Source organism: Cricetulus griseus, chromosome 2, assembly GCF_003668045.3.
Source record: "Cricetulus griseus strain 17A/GY chromosome 2, alternate assembly CriGri-PICRH-1.0, whole genome shotgun sequence".
NCBI classification, from domain to species: domain Eukaryota; kingdom Metazoa; phylum Chordata; class Mammalia; order Rodentia; family Cricetidae; genus Cricetulus; species Cricetulus griseus.
The window spans coordinates 386,246,144-386,270,913 of NC_048595.1; the positions used below are offsets into that span (position 1 = coordinate 386,246,144).

A 24,770-nucleotide genomic window follows, 5' to 3' on the forward strand; every position below is an offset into this window, starting at 1 on the left:
TGTGTACGGAGCTGCTTATATTTAGGAATATATATGCATATATGCATGTAATAATAATGAAAAGGGAGGCCATGAATTTGAAAGAGTAAGGAAGGGGATACGGGATGATTTAGATGGAGGAAAAGGAAAGGAGAAATGTTGTAATTCTACCCTCCCCCAATCAATTATTAGTTTTCAGAGTCTAACTTGTGCATGTCTACTCTAGTACCATTCAGGGAAACCCCCAGCTATGCAAAACGACGACGTCTGGCTGGCCCGAGTGGCTTGGCATCCCCTCGGCCCTTACAGCGCTCAGCTAGTGACATCAACCTAAAAGGTGATGCACAGCCCGCAGCTTCTCCTGGGCCCACTCTCCGAAGCCTCCCTCATCAACTGCTTCTTCAGCGGCTTCAGGAAGAGAAAGACCGGGACAGGGATGGTGAGCAGGAAAAGGACATCAGTGGCCCCTCGGCAGGCAGGGGTAGCCACAACAAGATCAGGTAGGAGGGCATGAGAGGTCGGTCCTGGAGGGGTCTGTGTGGATTGAGAACTATGACAAACCAGAGCTGAAAAGGCAGGGAAAGGTAGTTCATGGTACCTGTTCGGTGATGGGCTGGGGCTCCAAGGTGATGGCTGGGGCCGGCCGAGGAGCATCTCCAGAAGAAACTGGGGCTTGCTCTGAGGACAGCGGACAGCCGAGGGAGTTGTGGGTGGAGAGGCTATAGTCCAACTTGTGGTTAGAAAGCTCATTTGCAGCATGAAAACTGGTAGTAAGTTGGTTGGGAATTCCTTTCTGTGTAGACTCAAAGCCTACAGGTGAGAGTTAACTCCTCCTTCCCACCAGCCCTGGCCGAGCCCTACATACCCACAGTACTTTTAACCTTCCTCCTGAGTCCTGGGACCCTGAGAAACCAGAGTATTTGCAGTACTGACTTCCCCATAACTTAAGAGTAGGAAGTGGAGATTGGAGCTCTTAGCCTTTGCAGGCTTAAGAGCGGCCAGTTTGCTGGCTCCTCACCGGACAGTACAAGGTGTTTCCTTTGAGATGCTCTCTGGGGTGCCTGTGAGGGTTCGTCTTCTTGGACCCTTGTGTACTGTCTGTGTTAACCACTGGTTGTAGTCTTACATTCACCTTGTGTTCATGGGCTGTCTTTCTTGCCTCCTGCTGTTTCTCCAGAGCCAGGTATAGAGAAGGTGTTTGGAAGCCTGTTGGAGGAAAGTGTTACATAAGCAGCGTGTTGTTTTTCACAGTGTCGGCCAGCTCTTATAGCCCTATGGATTGATGCACTCCTGGGCTGAGCAGCAAATGCTTGCCACTCAGTTAACCTCTATCACTTAGGCTGTGGCTGCTAATGTTACTGTGCAGGCTGGGGTCCTGATGCCAAGACTGGATTAGAGACTTGTTTAAAGTCACAAGAGAGTAGCAATCAGCTGACCTGGGTACAGGTGTTTGTTAGAAGGTATTTGATGCAGCTTACATGAAGCTTTCCCTTTTGCCTTGCTTCCCCGAGCATGCAGCCTGATTTCCATGTTGTAGACATATTGGACCCCTCCAAGGTTGTCTGTTTGGTTCTCAACCACAGTTCTTCCATGAAGCTTTTGCATTGCCCCTTGGGTTTTCTAAGAATGGAATGGGGTTGGTGGCTGAAAGAGTGCATTCTAGGAGGTTGCAGTTTGCCAGGAGGGCTGCTTTCGAGTGGAACGGTGTGGCTGCCACTGGTTCCTTTCATCTGTGCTTGTTTACACTTGCAGCAGGCATAGAATTAAACACCTCTATTCTAGGGTCTCCAGCTCACCTGCTCTTTGGGAGGGCAGTATTCTTTCCTCTCCATATTCATTAGGTGATTGGAATGCCAGATATATATGCATACGTATGTGTGTGTGTTTGCGAGAGCTAGTGCTTGAACGAGAGTATGTACATACATATGTGTGCACAGCTTGCCTAAGACACCCCCCCCCCCAATCTCACAGCAGTGGACCTGACTGGTTCTGAGGAAGTAGACAACTGGGCTTGGGACTGAGAAACACTTAGATGAGTTGTGATACAGATATAGGGGGCTTACCTGGTGTGACAGTGGTCTGCCAGCCAGGATGTGGCTGTGCAAGTTGGGTGCACTGAGAAGGAAGAGACCCTCCGGAACAGGTTGCCTGTTGTTAAAGCAAAAACAAGACTGATGGCATTTATGGACCCTGGTGGGACTGCAGTGGCTCCTTGTTGCTCCCTGTTGGCTGAGCCTGGCATGGAGCCCAGAAATACGGTCTGTAGGTTCTGACCCGGCACCCCAGTGAAGCCTACAAGGGCAAATTTGAAGCGGAGTCAGTAACTTAATCTCTGGCCAAAAGGGCAGGGTCACAGTTGTTTAGGTGGTGTTAACAGTGTAGCATATTTCTAAGTCCCAGAGTGCTGGTCATTGGCAGAACAGGCAAATTTGGCCTGTCTGGGTACTAGGGAGCCCAAGCAGGCTTTTGGGCAGAAAGGACGATCAAGATCTCAGACTCTACCCAAGCCCGGAGAAGTGGTATGGGGAAGGTGTCACAGATGAGGACAGGCGCAGAGGCAGGAGAATTGGGGCGCCCAGTGCATGCTGGTGGTCAGGGTGCGCCCCGCCTGCCCTTCCCTTGGTGCCCGAAGCCTCAGTGCCAGCCTTTCTCCAGCTCCTACCTGCCAGTTCTGCCCGGCGTCCCCCGTGCGCCCACCTTCTGGCCCTCGTTTCTCTCCAGTCGCCCGCACGGGGTCGATCTGCGGGGGGCACCGCGGACCCTGGGCGAGCCGGCCGCCGCCGCCCGCAGAGGGAGGAGCTGGCGGAGGAGGCGGGGCGCGGAGCGGCCGTGGCATGGAGCGAGCCCGGCGCGCCCGGGAGCGCAGCCCCGCGGCCCCGAGCCCTGAGCGGGCGCGGCTCGTGCGCTGGCGGGAGCGGGCCGGGCGAGGCGGCGCGGCCCATGGAGCGGCCCCGGGCCGGGCCCCGGCGGCGGGCGGGGCGGCGGGCGGGCGGTGGGCGCTGCGGCGGCGGCTGCGGTGAGGCCGGCGGCGGGGCCGGGCCGTGCGCCATGGAGGCCCCGGGCGCCGGCTTCGCGTGCCCGCTGCCCCCGGCATCGCGTCCGTCACCTACGTGTTCGTCTACAGCCCCAGCGGGCCCGGCGGAGCGGGCCCCGCGCCCGGCCCCGGCCCGGCGTCTCCCGCGCCCCCCGCGCCGCCGCCCCGGGGCCCGAAGCGGAAACTTTACAGTGCCGTCCCCGGCCGCAAGTTCATCGCTGTGAAGGCGCACAGCCCGCAGGGCGAGGGCGAGATCCCGCTGCACCGCGGCGAGGCCGTGAAGGGTGAGGGGCGCGGGCGGGGTGAGGGGCGCGAGTGGTGTGGGGGGCGGGCCCCGGGGCACACGGCCTGATTCATGCCATTTTGGGGGTCTCTGGGGTTGGGGTGTCCCTGGGTCAGTAGAGCAAGCTGCTGTGCCGGGGTCTCGGTCACCGGCCCTGGTTTTATGGGCTCCTGGCATGAAGCTCTAGCTCTGTCATGGTAGAGGCTTTGGCTCTTGTGGGGCGGTTCTTGTTATGATGGGGGCCAACGGCACCTGGGTGCTTGTGTTAGAAGGACCCTTACCCATGACGAGCTCCCATGCCTCATGGGGTTCCTGTGTCACTCTGAGGCTTTCTCATTGGAAATCCTTAGGATACAGGTGAGAGGGGCTTGTCATCTTCAGGGGGTCTTTAACAGTTGTGGTTGTCTGTGTACAGTTCACATTTCTTCCACGGATGATGCCTGTTTGGGGGAGACAAGCCCCTCACATCATAGGGCTCTCTGTTGTTATTGGGCTCCTACCTTAGGCACTCTGTGAGGTGGAAGTAGTTGTGAAGATAAGCCCTCCTGGTACATCATGTGGCTTACTCCACTGGCTGCCTCCTGATGACCCTGAGCTCTTGGCAGTGACTCTTGGGTGGATGTCAGTTACCATGGTTGGGGGAAGTGGTCACTGTGGACAGGAGCAGGATTGTGGCCCCTGCTTCTGCCTCTGTCCTCTTCAAGTGTGTTCATCTGTGTCTGTCTGTCTCCCACATGTCCATCCTTTACTGAGGCCATCTGTTCTATCCTGTCTTCTGTGTGGCTCACAGAATCTTCCCAGGGAAAATGCTAGGAGGATATGGGCTTGAAAGAGAGCAAGGGTTAGGGTCGTGGGCACACCTGAGCCTCAGGTGGCAGGGAATTGGGTGCCCACAGCTCTGCTTTGCCCTGACAACCTGTCTGGCTTCTTTCCCTAGTGCTCAGCATTGGGGAGGGCGGTTTCTGGGAGGGAACCGTGAAGGGCCGTACTGGCTGGTTCCCAGCTGACTGTGTGGAGGAGGTGCAGATGCGACAGTATGATACACGGCATGGTAAGTAACCCCAGTTTCGCCCAGGTAGCTCTCAAAGGGCCTATGCTTCTAGTCTCCTTTTGGTCTTCCTGGTAACAAATCTGGACCTTCACTGAGACTGTGGAGTAAACTCAATTACACTCAAGATGCATACAGATTTGTACATACACGGTGGGTAAACATACATGTCCCTAGGAACATGAATGTGTGAACCTGACATGTTCTAAACAGTGAAGAACCTTTGCCATGCCAACAGGAGGTATGCACTCATGGCCATCCTCTGTCTGCATGTGGGTTTATGAGTTTCCTGAGATGGTGACCACCCTTCTGGTACAGTCTTCCCAGAAATACCAGGTTCCTGGGGCTCCCAGTTCATGACTGACTGGTAGATAAATAAGGAGGTCAACGTGAGAAAAGAGGCGTTTTTCCAAAGTCGACAGATTGTCCAAGTGGGCAGAGCAGGAGGCATGGACCAGCTAAGAGGAAATGAGGCCAGTTGGGCTCCAACGAGTGGTTCGGGATATCCTGGGGTTGATATGGTCTCGGTGCAGCTAGCTGATGAAGGATGGCCCCTGTTCTTACAGAGATGAGGGCTGCAGCTCTTGGGGCTGCTGAGCAACTGTGGTCCGATCTTGCTGAACGCTCCCATATCTAGGAAGGATGGTCCCTTTAGGTGCTGGTGAAAACAGTGGCTGGTCCTCTGGAGCCCCCATGTGGGCTAGTTACATGTCTGGGGTATCCCCCTTCATTGCGCCCTCAGGGATCCTGGGAGGCCACAAGATAGATATTGTTTCCAGTCCAGAGAGTGAGTATGACAATTGAACTCCTCGTAAGTAGTGGTCCGGGGTGATTACAGGGGGTATATCTGAATCAGGGTACATGGGTCCCTTTCTCTGTACATAGAAAGTTTGGGCCTTGGGTTGTGGTAGCCCCTACCTTAAGTTTGCAGTGTAGCCAGGAACCTTGGCTCTGTGCCAAACTTGATGGATGCCTAGGCTATACGGGAGCTCAGTTACTGACCTACTGCTGGCTAGGTGCCTTGCTTTCTTTTTCTTTTTTTTCCGGGGGTGGGGGAGTTGAGACAGGGTTTCTCTGTGGCTTTGGAGGCTGTCCTGGAACTAGCTCTTGTAGACCAGGCTGGGATTACAGAGTCTCTGCCTCCCGAGTGCTGGGATTAAAGGTGTGTGCTACTACTGCCTGGCTTGTGCCTTGCTTTCTTACGTGGCCTATCCCTGCCCTGCCTTGATGGCTTTATTAGTGACCGGGAATATGGCCCTTATTCATGTCACTTATTCATGGCCTGTGGAGAGTAGACAGAGTGGGATCTGGGTGAAACTGATTTCAGAGATTTGGGCCCTAGTTCCAGTAGGACGGAGTAAAACATAGGGATAGGGGCTGCACACCTGTTGGATAGGAGCTAGTCTTGTGCCTTCCCATAAGGGTGGGGATAAGCTTCTAAGAACTGTGGCTCCAGGAATATTTGTTTTAAAGCTCAGGAAGTGAGAGTTGGAGTCAGACTCCGAGATGGGCAGATGTTTGTCAGTTTCTCTCCAAGCTGAACCTGGCTCTCAGTGGCTATGGCAAGTGTCTCCGTCGTGCCCCCCCCCCCCCAGGTGCATAGACTGTTGAGATTGGGAGATCCAGAGTTGTCCTGAGGAAGCCAAAGAGGGTTTCAAAACAGAGGTGTTGTTTGGGCTGAATTCTCTGGGTGGTTTGCAGATGGGTCCCCCATGTTTCTAGGGATCCAACTCAGTTCTTTAGAACTATGCCTGTTGCCAACTTCTGTATTTGAGCAGTGCCAGACATGATTTTAGCATTTTTTACCTGAATGAAGTTGTGGGCATGATCCTAGTAGCCCTGGGAGGTGGGGCCAGTGGTTAGTATGTTTACGGGATGTCATCCACTGCAAGGGACAGGGATGTGTAATTGCTTTTAATTTTGCTACACAAGCAGGTAGCTTTGTGAGGAATGACATAGCTGGAGCGGGAAGCATGAGTCTAGTCACCTGTCATTGGGGTCAAGGTAAAGAATAATCTTTCGGTAGGAGCTGACTGAGCAGATATTTTAGGGTCAAGATTAAGATCTGGGCAGGGCAGAGCGGTGAGTAGGGTGTGTCAGAGTCACAGAGAAAGGATGACAAGGGGAGACATGGGGTAGGGGCTTTCTAGCAAGCATAGGACTCCTTAGCAGGACCACAGCTATCATAGATGAGTGGGATTTAAAAGTACCTAGGTGGATGGAAGCTACATTTGTGGGCCTTGCTAAGGCTGCCTTTTGGGAGTGGGTAGGAGCAGTCATGGGCTCCCTCTGATCTCAGCTCCAATGCCTGACTTGCTGGTATGGGAAGAACTTCTTGTCTGGGATTTAGGCTGAGTTGTGCCAGAGAGCAGAGGGCATCCTAGCAACAGGAACTTGTTTCCAGAAGCCCCCTCCAACTTTAATTCAGGAACCAGAGTGGGAGTGAAGGAGGACTTTTAAAGGACAGGTGCTGAGGTACACAGGTTAGGGCAGCATCTAGTAGGACACAGGTCCTGGGTGTTAACTGAGCAGAGAAGATAGCCTCTGCAGTGCTTTCACATTGAGGCACGCTGAGGGCAGGAAGTGCCGAGGCCAGTGAAGTGTAATCTCCAGGCCCAGCATACCTTCCCATGCTGCCTACCTTCTCCTTTCCAGAGTGTTCCACTTGGGAGTTGGTGCTGGGCATATTCCTTTCAGCTGGTTTTCCCGTGTGTGATTAATAAAGCCAGAACATGAATCTGTGTTACATAATAAATAGTTTGTTTGGTTGATGAAAATGTACAAAACAAGAGGCTTTGCAATAGGAGCTGACCAGGATAGGGCTGCTTCACTGTGCAGATCTTTTAGGATCAGGGCTAAGATCTGGGTAGGGTGGAGCAGAGAGGTGGGTAGGGTTAGCCAAGGTCACAGAGAAGGATGCAGGTCGAAGAGTAGCTGGTGTGAGGGTGGTGGAACTGAAGGCTTCCTGTCAACTGTAGGCCTCCTAGACATGGTTCAGCTAGCACAGGGTATGTGTGACTGGGTCAGCTTGAAGAAGGATATGCTGGAGGTGAGGAGGAATTGGGGCCCTACTTGCGTGAGGGTGAGGCATCACCTGAACTGGTCTAGGGAACAGGGTTGATAAGTGTAGGTTTGTCATGTAGAGTAGGACAAATGGGAGTAAGTAAGCAAACTGATGTAAGTAAGCTAGAATGTGACAGGTTTAGAACCGGGGTCTTCCAAGGTGGCTTTTCCTACTGTGTAAAGAGAGGGTCAGATGTAACTGCTCACGAGAGGCTCACACATACTGCCAGGGGCCTGAAATCTGAATGATAGCCATGCCATCTCATGTGAAGATCATCCAACCATTGCTCTATTCCTGTCTGTGTCCTCCTGTCTTCTAGCTCATCTGCTCATTAATCTATTACCTACTTATCCACCAACCTACCCAGCCCATCCAGTTCCCCCTTTTCTCCACCCATATACCCATCCACCCATCCACCCACCCATCCATCCATCCATTCATCCATCCACCCACCCATCCACCCACCCATCCATCCATCCATCCATCCATCCATCCATCCACCCACCCATCCATCTATCTACCCATCCATCTACCAATCTACCCATCCATCCATCCATCCATCCATCTACCCACTCACCCACCCACCCATCCACCCACCCACCCACCCATCCATCCACCCACCCACCCATCCATCCATCCATCCATCCATCCTTTGACCTATCCATATATTCCCTCAAACCCTCATCAATCTATCCATCCATGCACATACTTTTTGCATTATTTTATATCTCATTCATCCATTTGGCCATGTATCATACATTCACCCACTCACATAGCCAGTTGTGTTCCATCTCTTATATGCCAGGTGCTGTGTTGAGCACTTGGGACCCTAGGGGTAATTACATCTCATCTTTTGCTTTAAGGAGTTCATAGTTACTGAGAAGACAGGTCATAAACAGTGTGTTTTTGTTGGGTATCAGGGCACATGCCTGTAATCCTAGTTCAAGGCTCAGGCTATATGTATTGAAATCTTGTTTCAAAAAAAAAAAAATCAAAACAGGGTTCTGTAGGACTCTGGTACCCAGTACTCACATAGCTATCTATAACTCCAGGGCTCCGGCTCCCTCTGAATGCACTGGACATACATGTGGTACACATACATACATACATGCAGGGAAGCACATAAAGTAAAAACAAATAAAAATCTTTAAAAAAAACTCCAAACAGTAGAGAACCTAACTCAAAAACTCATAGGTTCCCTCTGATCTAATTTCCTTCCTTCCTTCCTTCCTTCCTTCCTCCCTTCCTATTCCTCCCTCCCTCCCTCCCTCCCTCCCTCCCTCCCTCCCTTCCTTCCTTCCTTCCTTCCTTTTGGTCTTTTGAGACAGGATTCCTCTGTAGCTTTGGAGCCTGTCCCAGAACTCCCTCTGGAGACCAGGCTGGCCTCAAACTCACAGAGATCCTCCTGCCTCTGCCTCCCGAGTGCTGGGATTAAAGGTGGGCGCCACCACCTGGCTCTGATTTCACTTTCTGTCAGTGTACCTCCCTCTGTTCCTGCTGCATCGACTCTATTCTGTTCCTGCCTGTTCCAAATTAATGCCATTTGCATGGCCTTTCCTTGACTGCCTCACCCTCAGAAGCCCTGTACCCTCATATCTACAGTCTGTCTGGACCTCTGCTCAGCTCTTCTTTCTGATGAGGCCTTTGCTCTCCCTAGAACTGTACTTATACATCCCTTTCCTGCTTGCTTTTCTCCTGTTAGCTAGCATTTTATATTTGTTGCGTGTTCATTTCTTAGAGTAGCTTATTAACTCCTCAGAGGCAGAGACTTTGCTCTATTTAAAAATAAACAGTGCCTGGCATGCAGTAGAAGCTTAGTGAATGGTTGTTGAAGTAAAAAATTGAGTCTTGAGAAGTGCTATATAGCAAGAGAGAGTGAAGGAGGGAGGTGCTGAAGGATGAAATTGAAAACAGTGGTAGTGCCATCTTGAGGCCTTCTGAGGCATTGCAAGTGGAGCCACAGGAGGAGCCATTCCGAACCTTAAGGTCTTGTTGTAGATTGAGCCTTCAGGACGTCTGCAAGGCTAAGTGAGGTATGTCCAGCAGGAGGTATGTCCTGACCAGCTCCATAGTGGCCATGAAGAACTTTGAGATCAAAAGACATATTAATCTATTCCATGGAATTTATTAATATAGTCCTATGGGATACAGTGATATTGACATAGTTATTAATTATTATATCAATGTAGTTCCATGGAATACAGTGAAGTCAGGGTAGGGGACAGACCTTTTTGTAATCCTTTTCCTTATCCCTTGAATTTACGTACTTGCTGTTGTGAGGAAACTAGTGGGCACACTGGGATGCTTCCACACCGGTGCACATACACTGACAGACACAGGCATGTGCATGAGCCCAAGACTTGTATACACTGTGGGTTACACAGATGTATGTTTGTTACTGATGACTGGAGTCATGTACAGATAACAGATAAGGCTCCCACTTTCACAGTGTGGCTGGGTCACAGACACACATAGCACCAACACAGCATTGATGTTTTACTGTGAGGTACACATACATGTCCTCTCAGTTCTAAGACTTGCTGACTGGACCGGTTTGGTCTTGTTTGCTTTTCTGTGTCTGGCTGGGTGTTAGTAAGGGGTGGAGTGGGGGGGGACTGCTTTCGTCTTGGGCTCTGACTCCCAGAGGCCAGAATTCCCTGTATGGTTATCTGAGCCTTCCTACCTTAGGACATTACGGCCTCAAGCCCCAGGATTTGCCCCTCCCCCTCCCCACTTACACCTCTACTTCAGAGCGTGTGGGGACACAGACTGATCGGTGCAGTTTGGGGAACTTCAGCTAGGTGCAGGCCATGACCATTTCTTGGCCCTTGATGCTCCCTCCAGAAACCCGAGAGGACCGGACGAAGCGCCTCTTCCGTCACTACACTGTGGGTTCCTACGACAGCCTCACTTCACACAGGTATTGGCAGGGTGTAGACACACTGGGATACTAGCTGGGACTAGTATAGCTCATGAAAGGAGAAGACAAGGTATGGGAAGGTGGGAGGGTGGGCAGGGAGTGGGTGGTTCGCTGCCTCTGTTTTTGTTGTTCTGAGTTGACTTGTGAGTATGGGATCCTGTAGGGTCAGCCTGTTTGCTAGGCTCCCTGCAAGCTCCCCTCACTCAACCTTGCTTTCCTCTGTCAGTGATTATGTCATTGATGACAAGGTGGCTATCCTGCAAAAACGGGACCATGAGGGTTTTGGCTTCGTTCTCAGGGGAGCCAAAGGTAAGGGGCGTGGATTTCACAAGGGGGATACTGCATTGCTGATGATGTCTTCTGTGCTCTGCCTCTGACCCTTCCTACTACCCTTTAACCCAATCCCCCCCCCCCCCCCCCGTGGTTGTATGTCTTGGTTTGGAATGTCCCAGGGCAAGGCAGCAGGCCCCTCTCTTTCTTGCCTCTCATTCCCTTGTGGGGAGTCTAACACAGTAGAGATCCATTTGGTGAGGGTAAATGGAGGGCTTCACAGAGGAATGTACACTGGTTTGGGTAGCCCCATCTGCTGGCCACTCCAGGTTTCTATGCCTTAGTCAGGTGCCTTGAGCCAGCTGAGATTGCCTTGTTGAGCTTTCAAACACAAGCTATGCTTGTGAGTGAGTGCCTTATATCTTGCTCTCCCTGCAGCAGAGACCCCCATTGAGGAGTTTACACCCACACCGGCCTTCCCTGCACTCCAATACCTTGAGTCTGTAGATGTGGAAGGTGTGGCCTGGAGGGCTGGGCTTCGAACTGGGGACTTCCTCATAGAGGTGAGGCCCATTCTGTCCCTGCCCAGAAGGAGGGGAGGGGGTTACTAATTCCTGAGCTCTGAGGAGGGTGACACTTGGACACATTCCCTCGCTGCTTATCTATCCCAGGTGAATGGAGTGAACGTGGTGAAGGTTGGACACAAGCAAGTAGTGGGTCTCATCCGTCAGGGTGGCAACCGCCTGGTCATGAAAGTCGTATCTGTGACCAGGAAACCGGAAGAGGATGGTGCTCGGCGCAGAGGTGAGAGTCTATGCTGCTGTCTTCTGGGTTCTACCCTGGTACTTGGCCCTAGCCTGTTTACTTCAGGCCCATTCCTCTCCCCATCTCTGATCTTCTGGCATCACATTCCTGCCTGAGATGAGATAAAATGCCCTTATTGTCACACAGGTCCTTGGTGTTAGATGCCTGACCCCCTGGCCAGGCCTCTGACCCCTGATCCTAGGTTCCCCCTCCTCAGATCCCTGTCCCCTTCTTCTATGAATCCCCCAGCCCTGGTGTGGCAGAGCCCTCCTTCCCGACGCCAGCAGCTGCCTGGAGGCTGGGTTGTCATGGCAACTGTGAGGTTGACGCTGCTGCTTATTGTGCAGGGAAGGGGGAGGCGGCACCTGAGGGAAGAGGAAAAGCGTCTTCTCCCCGCGCCGACGCCAAAGACGCGGCGGCGGCACAGCCTGGGCCTAAGAGGCTTTGCCGCTGGCCCAGCCCAGGTGTGCGGCTTGCCAGGCCACCCTGTGGTCTCATAAAGAGCAGTGGTACCTGGGCCTGGTGTGCTTTAGGCAGCAGGAGGTAGTCTGGCAGGAGATCCACCCAGCCCCCCATGGGTGGTGCCCACTCACTGGGGCCTTGGAGCCCGAAGGGTGGATGCTCAGATCAGAGCCAGCCAGCCTCCTAACCTCTGCTGGTACTCTTACTACCATTGGAGGCCTTGGCCCTGGGAGTCTCAAGGGCCCTAGGGGCCCAGCTGCCCTGGCTCCACTGCTCCCTGAGCTCCTCACGCCATGAAGAAGTTTGCATCTAGCCGCAGCCTGAACAAGATCTTGGCACAGTGTGACTCGTCTTCAAGGGAGTACGAGGAAATCCAGGCAGTGGAGCGCAAGTGGCACTTGCACCTGGCCACACCGCGCCGCCTGCTGCTAGACAGGAGGGCCAAGGCCTCCCTCTTCTTTGCAGCCCCACCACCCCCAAAGAGGGCCCCCAGCACCACGCTGACCCTGCGCTCCAAGTCCATGACGGCTGAGCTTGAGGAACTCGGTGAGCATTGTGGGTGGACAGTGGGCGGGTGGTGTACAACCGGCTGGCCAAAGTGGGATGGACCCAGGTCGTTTGGGAGGGCAGTGGTGTCGAACTGGGGCTAAGGCCAGGTAGAGACAGAAGGAAGAACAGATGGTTGTGGAGACAGATCGGCAGTTAGGGTATGGACTGGATGTGTGGGGAAGGAAATTGGGTGCCTGTTTGGTGAGGAATGAGATAGTGAAGAGTAAAGTGATGAGGGCTCTGGGCAGAGCGAGTTGCTGGGGTCGGGCAGGGACAACCAGGACAGATGGCTGGGGACGACGTCTGGCCCTGTAGCATGCCCGCATGCATGTACATGCATGTGCGTGAGTGCTTCCCCTGGTTCTGTGCTTTCCCACTAAGACTTTGCTCTTGCATTTCAACCTAGCTGGCAAAGAGCAGTGATAGGGTAACCTAGAGTCTGCTACTGGATCTGACTGGCATGAGCTGGGTCGTATTTGTGTTTCTTTCACTCAGTTGGTACCTGTTCACTTACCTGCCAAGTGAGTCTACTGACCCAACAGAGGCACCTCTAACACAGTGAGGGGATGGGGCCCTGTGAGCTGTGGGAGGTGAACAAAGTATATTAGGCTTTGACCGATACAGTTTCAGGTTGACTGCAAACAGCCTCATTGTGGGCATGTCCTGATATACGTGACCCCATCCAGACATAAAACAGTTACCAGCTTTATCATGGCCATGTTCCATATGCATAACACATCCTTATATGCATGTGCACATGTATGGCAGTTTCCAGCCTTGTTATAGGCAGGTCTCATGTACATGACTACAATGTTCTGTCATGAATAAAAGTAACCAGACTCACCCTGGACATGTCCCGTGTACATGACCACCATATCTTGACAAGTATAGCAGTTACCAGCCTTGTCATGGGCATGTCTCATATGCGTGACTGTATCTTGACACATATCCCAGTTAACCTTGTCATGGACATGTCTCATATTCACAGCCATGTCCTGACATGTGACATTTACCAGCCTCGTCATAGGTATGTCCTATATGCATGATCACATCTTGACACATAGGACTGTTATCAGTCTCATCAAAGGCATGTGCTGATGTATGTGATTTTATTGTCATTGTTGGCATGTGCTAATATATTTGACTGTTAAGAGTCTTACTGGGCGTGGTTATTGGTTAACAGTTTCATGGTAGGTATATTCTAACACATGTGACAGATTGAAACACTCTTTGCTTCTGTGGTTTGAGCCCAGACTTTCCTCTGGCTTCAGTCATAAAAGGAAACCCTTATTGTGGCTCCCAGAACTGTCCCTGTCTTTGCTTATAGACTGAGTGCTGACCATGTTCCAGCCATAGGCTGAGCTTCCACCTTCCATGAAGGTGCCTTGACTGAAGTTTGGAAAACAGTTACTAAGATAGAAGCGACGGACACAATCAAGGTTTCCCATGATAAAACTGTGAATGAAATAAATTAAAAACTACAGATAGTGTAAAGGAGGAGGAATCTTCTTGTTTTAGAAATAAAATGGGAAATCAAAGCCAGGGATTGGAAACTGGTGCCTCCAACTCCTGATAGAGGTGCTCAACAAGGCTGGAAGTTGTACTGGGGACCTGTGAAAGCCAGAGACAACCACAGGCACTGTGGTTAGCATATGGTGAACTGGAGTAGCTGGAGAGATGGCTCAGCACTTAAGAGTGCTTGTTGTTCTTGCAGAGCACCCAGGCTTGGTTCCCAGCACCTACATAGTGGCTCATGACCATCTGTAACTCTGCTTCTAGAGAATCTAACCCATCTGACCCCTGGGTGATGGCAGTGGGGGCACAGGCATGAATGTGGTGTGCCTACCTATATCTATATACCTACATCTATATGTCTAATCTATATATCTATCTATATTATATTATATCTATAACTATATATAATCTATATATCTAAAAATAGATAAATCTAAAAACAGATAAGTGTATGAGAGTAAGGTAAAAGGCTAAAGTTACTATAAAGGCAAGGAAACTAACAGAATTAATGTAATTAATAGGATAAGAGGAACATGTTTGGGAATCCTTAACTTATTGAGACAAACAAAAAGCTACAAATGAGAAGAGTCTGTGGCTTGGATACACAGTATCCAGGGCTCAGTAAAAAACATAACAGTGAGTAAGAAGACCGGGCTGAGCCGACTCAGAACCAGCTTTGGAAGCAGATGAGATAGAACATCAAGGATCAGTCAGGGGACATGAGGGTATAAGGACACTCGAGGAGACCTCAACATCTACTTGATAGGGATTCCAGAGGAAAATAATAGACGGGCCAAGGAGCTCCCAAAAGTAAACAGAAATCTGAGACTCAGTTCCGAAGAAGCATGTCACAAATAAATACAATCTGTTAAGAGTAAAACTTTAGTGCTGGGTGGTGGTGGCTCACACCTTTAATCCCAGCACTTGGGAGGCAGAGGCAGGCAGATCTTTCTGAGTTTGAGACCAGCCTGGTCTACAAGAGTGAGTTCCAGGACAGACTCCAAAGCTACAGAGAAACCCTATCTTGAAAAAACAAACAAACAAAACCAAAACAAACAAACAAACAAAAAGAGTAAAACTTTAGAACACCATAGAAAAATCTTCCCAGAGCCAGCAGAGGGAGCCAGTTGGCTTTGGAATGAGTGCTGGTTTGCTTTCAGACGTTGATCAGTTATGCTAGAAGATAGAAGATGGTGAAAAGTGGGGTGGGGATACTTTCCCAACTAATCATACATCCTAGCCAAACTTGTTGACTAGAGTGAACAGAGGCACCGGCAAACATTTGGCTTTAGGGTTTACTCTAACCTGGGTTAGTCTTAGAGAGCAGACACCATGACATGGATCAGTACACCAGTATGAGTAGACAGTTGGATCTGTTTGGACATCAGTGTGTAGTCCTGGAGTCTCTTGCTAGAAGCTGTCCCATAACCAGGTCAGAAAGGCCCTACCTACTTTGCACAAAGAGGCGTTATTCATCCTGAACTTTGCACTCTAGGAACCGAGAGGCAGCCCTGTGAGAACAGGAGATCTCCATGTGGCTACGACCTTCGCCTGTAGAAATGGGGTGGAAGAGTGAGTCCTCCCCTCTGCTCCAGAAGCCTTGGGAGAGGGTCACTCCAGTTCCATTATAGACCTTGGTGGGCCAGAGGAGCAGGGCATCATATTCTGAGTAGAGTCTGGAAGGGGTGTGGGACTAGTTCAGCAGGAGCCTCTGCCTACACTTCAGGGCCCAGGATCGTGGTTTCTGAAACTGGAACCTGCTTCAAAATGGGGCTGTGTTTAGAGAAATACCCAACAGTCAGGGGCCCAGTGAGCTGCTCTAACTCAAAGACACCTATCTTAGGAGGTGATCTGGTCCTTCTGGGAATGCCTGATTTGAAGAAGCCAGACCAGCATAGAGTTCTCCAAGGACCCAAGAGAACATCACACAATCCAGTGTTTGTTCTTTTTGTTTGTTTGAGACAGGATATTCTGTAGCCCAGGGTGCTGTTGAATTGCCTATGCCTCCTGAGTTCTGGGATTTCAGGCATATACCACCGTGCCTGGATTTGCTTGTGTTTTTAAAAGGTAGAAATAAGACATGTTGACTCACCACTGTTATAAACATGTCTATTCTGCCATTTACTGATGGAACCCTCTAGGAGCCATGTTTGTCAGAAAAGATAACCTGAACTTCCTGGAAAGAAAAAAAAAAACAGTGTGAGGTGAGGGGGATGTGGGCGCAGAGGTGGAGGCTTATGCTGGTGTAGAGGGTGAGGCAAGGCGATGCTGGAGGAAGAAGAGGGATGAGTTCCTGGGAACTAAAGGAGTGAGCAGAGGCTGATCCAAAATTAAATAAATTAATTAAATAAAGCGAAAGTGGTGGTGGCTGGCAGAAATCAGTGGGAGAACTCTTTGGTGTGGCACATACCTATCACTCAGGAGGTTGAGGCAGGAGGATTGCTGTGAATTCCAGGCCTGTGTGGGCTACAGAGTGAGTTCAAGGTCAACCCAACTTATGTAGCAGGATCCTATCTCAAAAAGAGAAGGGTTGTTCATAAGAGTCGAGGTGAGGAAGAAGCATAGGTAATCCCGCTCTCTACTCTCTACTCTCATTCTAGTCTGGGACTCCTTTAGCATATAATTATATTTAAATATATATATATATATATATATATATATATATATATAAATATATATATATATATATATTTCAGCTTGAATAAGGGACATGGACTAATGGGGACACATGTCAGGGCCCTAGTGTGGTCATACTGTTCCTGTTCATTTATTTAGGCAAAATTAAAGACTTCTCTTAATTTCTGGATCTTTCTTTTGTGATGAGGTCAGGGTAGGTCCCCGCTACTGCCTTAGTCTAGAAAAGATGTCTTTAACCAAACATGTACTGTTTGCTTTGCTGCTTACATCTGCTTGCTGCTAGAAACCTGCTTTGGAATATGGAGGTGTATATCCATAGTGGAGTGTTTGCCTAGCATGTTCAAGGCCCTGGGTTCTATCTACAGTATTGCAAAAACAAAGCCCAACAGAAATCTCAGTAAAGAATGTTCATAGATGACCACTTAAGTTAATAGCAGACTCTGAACTTTGTTTTTTATAGTTGTATATCTTTATTCTTAACAAACATTTGGCTGCTCCATGTATAGTTTAATTGTGTACGTCTTCGTGTGTGCATGTGTGCATGTGTGTGAGTGTGCATGTACACAGAGCGTGTATTCCTGCTTTTAGTTGTTCTCTTCTAGAGTTTTTAGAACATTGGTAGGTTTGTGCTCCTGGGCTAAGAAGGCGGTATAGATGGGGACAGACCTATGAAGGCCTGATCATTGGGAGGAAGGGTTGGGGAGAACAGGGTGGGAAAACCATTGGGCAAATGGTCCAGGTGCCATGGAATAAAGCCTTCCCCTTATTCCCTTTGTTCTGTTTCTCAATTCCAAGCTTCCATTCGGAGAAGAAAAGGGGGTAAGTCTTCTGCTATATTTTTAGACCTGACTTGCCTGTCCCTACCAAGGGGGCACTGGTGTGTGATGAGGCTCCAGTCCAAGTTAGAGTGGTCTGGAACCTGGCACACTCTCTTGTTACTGCCTGGGGATTTGGTAGGGACATGGTGAAGGACCTTGGAAGGATGGAAGAGGAGTTCCCAGGGGCATCACTGGGATTAATAGGGAGTACAACTATAGTCCCTGTGGGTTCAGGTGAGCTCGGGGATGTGACCTGTGGAGATAGTCTGGTGGGGAGAAGTGTCCATATGGGGCCAGAGACCCCAGGGCTGAGGCTGCGTACTGAGGTCCAGCATCTGGGGAAGTCTTCCCTGGCTTCTGCTGCTTCCTTTGCCTCTTGAGTGGATGGGAGTCAGGCTCAGATATGCTCATAGCCCAGGGTGTGTGGATTTGTGTATCTAGCATCCCTTCCCCTCTTACTTTGCCCCAGCAGGGGGATTCTTTAGCGTTCACCATATGATACTAGATTTTTCCCACCTCCATTCTCCTCTTACTGAGATCTGCATTCTAGCTCCGTGATAGTAGGACTCCCAGAATACTAGGCTGTGGTCATGCACTTCTTCCAGCTGTGGGGGAAATGGCTGATTTGTTTCTTCCATGGGCCCTTTTCTTCTTCCCTGCTTGGGTTCCTAACATACTTACTTTGCCCCGAACCCAGATGACTACTCCCTTGGAAGGCTGGTGGAGATGACTATGCTTGGTTCCTGAAGAATTTTATTTAATTTTTTAAATATCTAAAATAATTTAGGATTAGGTTTTCTAATTTTGTTGTGGATCTATGTTGGGAAAAAGTAGTCAACTTTTCATATGTAGAATTCTTGAATTCTTCCTCTTGGAAACAATTCTCGCTTGGCCTCAGTACTAATCTAATGCAACATAACCCCAGACAATTGCTTTGCTAAACAGTGTGTACACTGCTGGGATGTCTTGGAACAGGTTCTGTGTTTTTGTTTTTTGTTTTTTTTCTTAAAAGACACACATTCTCTAAGTGCATGGCTCAGGTGCCTTGGTAAGAAACATGTCACTATGGTGTCATGAACTTCTTTCTCCCCTTATATCTTTTTTTTTTTAAAGATTTATTTATTTATTTATTTATTATGTATACAGTGTTCTGGCTGCATGTATCCCTGCAGGCCAGAAGAGGGAACCGGATCTCATTACAGATGATTGTGAGTCATTATGTGGTTGCTAGGAATTGAACTCAGGACCTCTGGAAGAGCAGCCTCTTAACCACTGAGCCATCTCTCCAGCCCTTCCCTTATGTCTTTACTTGTGCAGTTTCTGGATGGTGTGGCAGCAAGGAGCTGTGGTCAGGGGTAGTACACTTTGTGTATCATTTTGCTCCTGGGAAACAGGAGGACAATGATAGGAACTTGAGGTGGTTACTATGGCAGTCATGTAAAGCTTGGCAAATACTGTGTATCACCAAGGGCTTGGCCAGGGTAGTGATTCCAACTTTCAAAAGGAAGCTACACATGTCATTACAAAGACAAATGAGAACTTTTGTATCTGTAATCTCTCTCTGTACTGTTATCTGGTGGTACTGGAAGCCATGCTTGGGCTCTACAAATTTCTCTACAGTGGGAACATGTTTGCTGGCAAAGTACTGTGTTGTTCAGGGCTTCAAAAGGGCAGAGTATTTTCTTTATAAGGAACCCACAAATTGTTGATGAAGATAGGTAATGTCTTGGCTGTGTCTTCAGCAACTGTATTGGCCAGTGTGGTCTGCAATGGCTAGAGTGGTTGTAGGCTCCTTTGTGCTAATTTCCCCTAGAGCTATACCACATAGATACCATTTCTGTTGTATTAGGTGAAGACACTGGGTCTCAGAGGGCATACATCTAAACAGAGTCAATGTGCAAGGTGGCTATCTCAACACGCTACTTAATAAGATTGCCTCCTGCATTAATTTACCCTATGTAGCAATTGTTATGTTAGATAGAAACAGTGGGTGCTGGTGAGTGTCTGGGGTTTGGATTTGGAAGGAATAGGAGATATTCAGACTGACTGCAGGAGTTCTTCAGCAATGGTATTTTGATAGTAGAAGGGTGTCCAGGACAAGTATCCCCTGAAGGTGGGCACAACCTTCAAGAGTTGAATATGGTCTGGAGACAGTTGGAGCCTGAGGCTGCTGTTGAGTGAAGATAGGGACATAAAAGCACTCCCCTAACCTCTGGTGTACACCTGAACACTGACCCTGAATGGGCTCTGGGCAAGAGTTATGTAACCATATCTCAAACAGCCTCCAGCTTCATTAAAGGTTTCCCAAAACCCTTTCCCCTGCAGAAATGGTTTTCCCCTGTAGTTCTGTCTGATCTCAGTCTTGTAATCTTGCTTCAGCCTCCCAAAGAATAGGATTACAGGGGTTTTTTAGCTGCTTTTCCTGCTGTGAGGATAAAGTACAGTGAAATAAAATGCTTGAGGAAGGAAGGATTTATTTGGCTCCCAGTTTGAAGGCTTTTCCATCCCTAGTTGGGAAGAAGAGAACGATGAATATTCTTGCTAAGCTGGTTTTTTTTTTTCCCTTTTAAAGCAGTTTGGAACCCAAGCTCAGGAAATAGTATTGCCCACTTTTAGGGTGGGCCTCTCCACATTCGTGAACATAGTCAAGATAATCCCTCACAGGTGTGTCTGGAGGCTTGTCTCATGGGTGCTTTCTGAACTCCAAGGAGTTGACACTAACCGTCATACATAGTGTGCCACCACACCAGATTCTCAATACCTTTTTTTTTTTGATAAACAAATGTACTATTTTTCTTTCTTTTGAGGGGAGTGTGTGGTGTATGTAAGTGTATGCGTGTGCATGCGTGCACTTGTCCATGCGTGTAGGTCAGAGGTCTGTCTGCTGGGTATCTCTTCCTCAGTCATTCTTTGTCTTACTTTTTGAGACATGTTCTCTCACTGAACCCAGAGCTTACCATTGGGACTAGACTGGGTGGCCAGTGAGTCCCGAGGACTTATGTGTCTCTGCTTCCTGGTGCTGTGGTTACAGGCATGTATTGCCGGGCTCAGCATTTGATGTGAGAGCTGGGGATCTGAGCTCAGGTCTTCATGCTTGCACAGCAAGCGCTTTACTCACTGAGCCATTTTTGAAATGGTGACTTTAATAAAAAATGATTGCACAAAGCTTTTCATTTTATAATGTATGTGATGGGAATATGCCCGAGGCCACCTGGTACCTCTCAACCAAGCCCTTCTTAGGGGTCAACCTTAAACGGATCTGAAGTCTGAGGAGTTTGGGTGGGTAGGTTCTCAGTGAGGAGAGTCCTTTCTACACCACACCTGTTTTTCCTCTTTCCTTACCTCCCACCCCACTGGTGCCGTCTTTCTGTATGGGCAAGGATGAAGAGCTGTGGCTTCCTGTTTTGTATTGAGCCACTCTTAGATACCCAGCCGAAATTTTGTTCTTAGGAGGTACTTCCCATCTGTCCTTTCATTCCTTGGTTATCAGCTTATTCACCATTCATCATCTCTTGCTTAAACATTAATATCTGTCCCTGGGTTAGTGGTCCCACTAGAAATAGCTTCCCATGGGGAGTGGTGGAGGATAGGCCATGTTCCGAGAAAAGGCACTGGGCGAAAGGGAGAGGCGAGAGCCTGAGAGAAATGGATCCAAGTGGTCTGTCTCTGAGTCTGGTCTCCCTATGGTCAGTCACTCCAAGTGGCCACAGAGATACCCAGGGTCTCCTTAAGGACAGACTTTGGCTGGTTCAGGAACTGGGTCCCGAGGTCTGAGGGGCATTGATGGGATGCATGTATTAGGGCTTCCAGCAGTGAGAGACCTAGGGGTGGGTAGGGTTCATTGGCTCATCAGTGCCATGGGGCTGGCACCGGTGGGTGTGGCAGTGAGGCCAAGGCAGCTCTGGGGCTGAGGTTGCATCTCTTTGGTTGTGTGCAGAAAAGTTGGATGAGATCCTGGCAGTTGCTGCGGAGCCGACACTGAGGCCAGACATTGCCGATGCTGACTCCAGGGCAGCCACTGTCAAGCAGCGGCCCACCAGCCGGAGGATTACCCCTGCCGAGATCAGCGTAAGCCAGCCTTGGGCCAGGGCTCGGGGATGGTCAGGTCCAGGGCCTGGGGATCAGAGGGTCATGCACCTCTCTTTTGAGGTAAGAGTTCTTTATTTGGAGCCCTTCTTCAGAGGAGGTGTGGAGCTCTCCACAGCCTCTCTGGGAGACATCGGGACCATCTCAGCCTATAGAATGTTTGTAGTTCAGCTTGCTTCTATGGTTGCAGCCTTTAGTGCCTCTGACCTCAGTCAGATTCTGTGTCACCCTGGGACTACTAGGGTCCATGAGGTTTGCTGAGCCTACAGTACAGCATATGCCTATTTAGAAGGCATCTATAGCCCACCTGGCACTGTGGATTCTTCCTCCCTCTCTATTCAGACTATTCTGTGTTCATTTCACCACCCATATAGTGAAGGCCCCGACTGAGCCTGGGCACCAGCGCCTTTGGGGTATCTGGTGTATGGGTCTCTGGTCTAGCTTAGGATGGGTGGGGCTGGATGGAGAACTGGGTGCTCCAGTACCCCGGAACTTCCATGTTCCTCCCTGACCCCACAGTCATTGTTTGAGCGCCAGGGCCTCCCAGGCCCAGAGAAGCTGCCGGGCTCTTTGCGGAAGGGGATTCCACGGACCAAATCTGTAGGTATGGCTGGGCAGAGGGACTGCTTGGGGTTGGGATGGCTGGGCTTGGATGGGTGGCTTCAGGGTTGGAGGACCCCATCTCTCTCTGCGAGGTTCAAGGGTGTCATTTTGTTTATGGATCTGAGTTTGTTCTTCCACCCAGAGATGTGCCGTGGGAAGACACCCTTGAGGTTCTTTGTCCCAGCCTGCCTTTCTCCATCCATGGGCACCCTTGGTACTTCTCTTCCTGTCTTATACACTTCTGCCTTATGCACATAACAACTGCCACCAGGACAGCTATTTCCTGTCCTGTCAGCCAGAGTGCAGGTCCAGTTTTTCATCCTAAAATTACTCTCTTCTTGAATCTACTCCATTTCTCCAGGTAGTAACCTCTCCCCATCCCTTCATAGTCAAACCCAAAAGGTCACTCGTAAACCCCGTATGTTCATAAACTGGACAGCTTTGTCTCCCCACAGCCAAATTGAAGCTGCTCCCACTAGGGTCACCAGTTGCCTCAGGGCATTTCCCCTGGCAGACAGTATTAGCCTTCCTCAGTTGGCATTCATTTCTTTGCACCCTCCTCTGTGAAACTTCTTGTATTGTGGGAGTGAGTTTCTTGCTCTCCTCTCTTTTCTTGGCTGCATTTGTTCAGCATATCCAAACAGTAGGCCAACTCAAGGCTGTGCCCTCAGCCTCCTTTTCTTCTGTCTATCATACTGCGGAGCTACATTCACTGGCCACCATCACAGTTTTCTAATCCCAGACCAGGATCTGTAACAAACCCTACTTATTGCATTTCTTAGGCATCTAGTCTCCTTGACATGTTGACCCATCCATCCACCTGTCCATATACACCCTACCATACCCACCATCTGTTCCATATCAGAGTAAACCCTTGCATAGCCAAGGACAGGACAGATGTGAGGTGCTTATATACACACTTTTATTTAATACCTACAGCAACCATATTGGGGGGATTATTAATTTTACTTAAGGAGAGTTAAAATGACTTGCCCAAAGTCACATAGCAGCCCTGCCTGTACCTCCTAGCCATTCTTAAGCCAAACAGCTATCCAGTTGTGCCCATTACCTGTTCTGGAGTTCCTGCTTACTATAAGCTGGCTCTAGGCTAGATCTGGGTCTCAGTTGGAAGGTGTCATGTCTACTGTTAGGTCAGTTGAGCAGTTATAATGTGGGTGCCAAAGTACACATAGAAATGGAGACTGACTGGGAAGGTCCATATCAACATGTACACTTAGAATGACAGGGCGAGCAGAAGTTTCCTGGGGATGGAGGGGTAAATGTCTGATGGAGGCTAGTATGTAAAACACATTCGTGTATATATGGGATTGTCCTTCATGGGCTGATTGATAGTGAGGAGGGTGGGGACGGGTGGCTGGTGAGAGATTGCAGCTACTACTTTCTGTTCTCCCATGCATTGTGGGAATCCTCCATGGTTTCTTTATTTCCTGCCTCCCTTGCCTTATAACTGTGTTCAGGACAGGCTTGTCTTCCCCATGTCCTCTTGCAGTGGATCTGTTCTCTCTCCCATCTCTCTGGCAAAAGAAGCTTTCTGTAGCATATTTGTCACCTGGTATCCCTCCAGCTGGTCCCATGTGAGCTCTTGTGGTCTCAGGGTTCCCCAGAGCAGCAACAGCCCTGTTCTGCTTCAACTGGGGTATCTGTTACTGACTCTATGACATGAGTCTTCCTACACTTACTGCTACCTATCTGCCTTCACTCTTCCTGGATGGTTTTTCCCAGAGCTGACAACTGTAGACCCAGACCTATGGACTTGTCATATGGCCTCAAACTCCTTGGCAAGCCAGCCAACTCCTCCTAGCTGGGTACAGTTGGCCAGTGGGGTAGCAGGTGTTCAACTTTAGTTCCCCATGGCTGGCACATTGCCAATTGCCAGCATGACCATTGGTTAAGTTCTCAGGTTCCTTGGACTCACACTTCAGATCTGCTGCTTGTCCCTGGGTATGTAATATAACTCTTGGAACCCCAGGACTGCAAACATGGATACTGCCAGTAAGGACTGTTCAGGCTCTTCCTTGAACATTGTTGCAGTAGTTGCAGCAGCCCTTTGATCCAGGCTCTGTGTGTCTTGAGCACATAGCCAGCACATGATTCTGCTGTGGACTGGCAGACAGAGAGGGTCTTTCTTTGTTCTGGTGTCAGCACAGACCCCTTTCTGTTCGAGGCAGGTGATTTTCTTTACCCTCAGGCACAGCCTACTGTGCCATTAGTATTAAATTCCACCCCCTCTTTCATTGTCACACATCATTCCTGCCTTCTGTAACCTTAAGATCTATGTGAGTTCTTCCTACATAGCTCCACCGAGCACACAGGCTTGTGAATGTTCAGTACATGTTCCTGTGCTGTGTGGGAATGGCATAAAGAGCCCAAGGCCAACTAGGCAGCCCTTGAAATAACCAGTGATGACCTCAGTCATCTTTCTTGGTGTTGGCTACCTGTAATCTTGAACTGTTAATAGCCCTGTGACAGGGGCAAGTAAGGTCCTGTGATGAAACAGATTCCTAAAAGTGACTTGTGTGAAGCTGAAATTCAAGCCTAAGTTTGCAACAGACCTACCCCTTACTAGTAGTCCCGAGATGTAGCTTGTCACTACCAAGTCTGTCTTCTACTTCTTAGGTCGGCTGCTCAGTATTTACAAGTCTCACTGTATGGAACTCTGCACAGGTGTCTACATTAT

At 49.6% G+C, this 24,770-nt stretch overlaps 1 protein-coding gene across 1 annotated transcript in view; it reads left to right on the top strand.

The window, feature by feature from the left end:
• LOC100755144 (SH3 and multiple ankyrin repeat domains protein 3) overlaps positions 1-24,770 on the top strand; it is a 59,781-nt gene that overhangs the window by 21,692 nt on the left and 13,319 nt on the right. Inside the window, 10 exon segments of the mRNA XM_027396297.2 lie at positions 206-479; positions 3,104-3,297; positions 4,234-4,347; positions 10,253-10,328; positions 10,555-10,637; positions 11,037-11,161; positions 11,270-11,402; positions 12,330-12,410; positions 21,321-21,451; positions 21,989-22,073. Of these exon segments, the coding sequence (XP_027252098.2) occupies positions 206-479; positions 3,104-3,297; positions 4,234-4,347; positions 10,253-10,328; positions 10,555-10,637; positions 11,037-11,161; positions 11,270-11,402; positions 12,330-12,410; positions 21,321-21,451; positions 21,989-22,073 (1,296 nt within the window).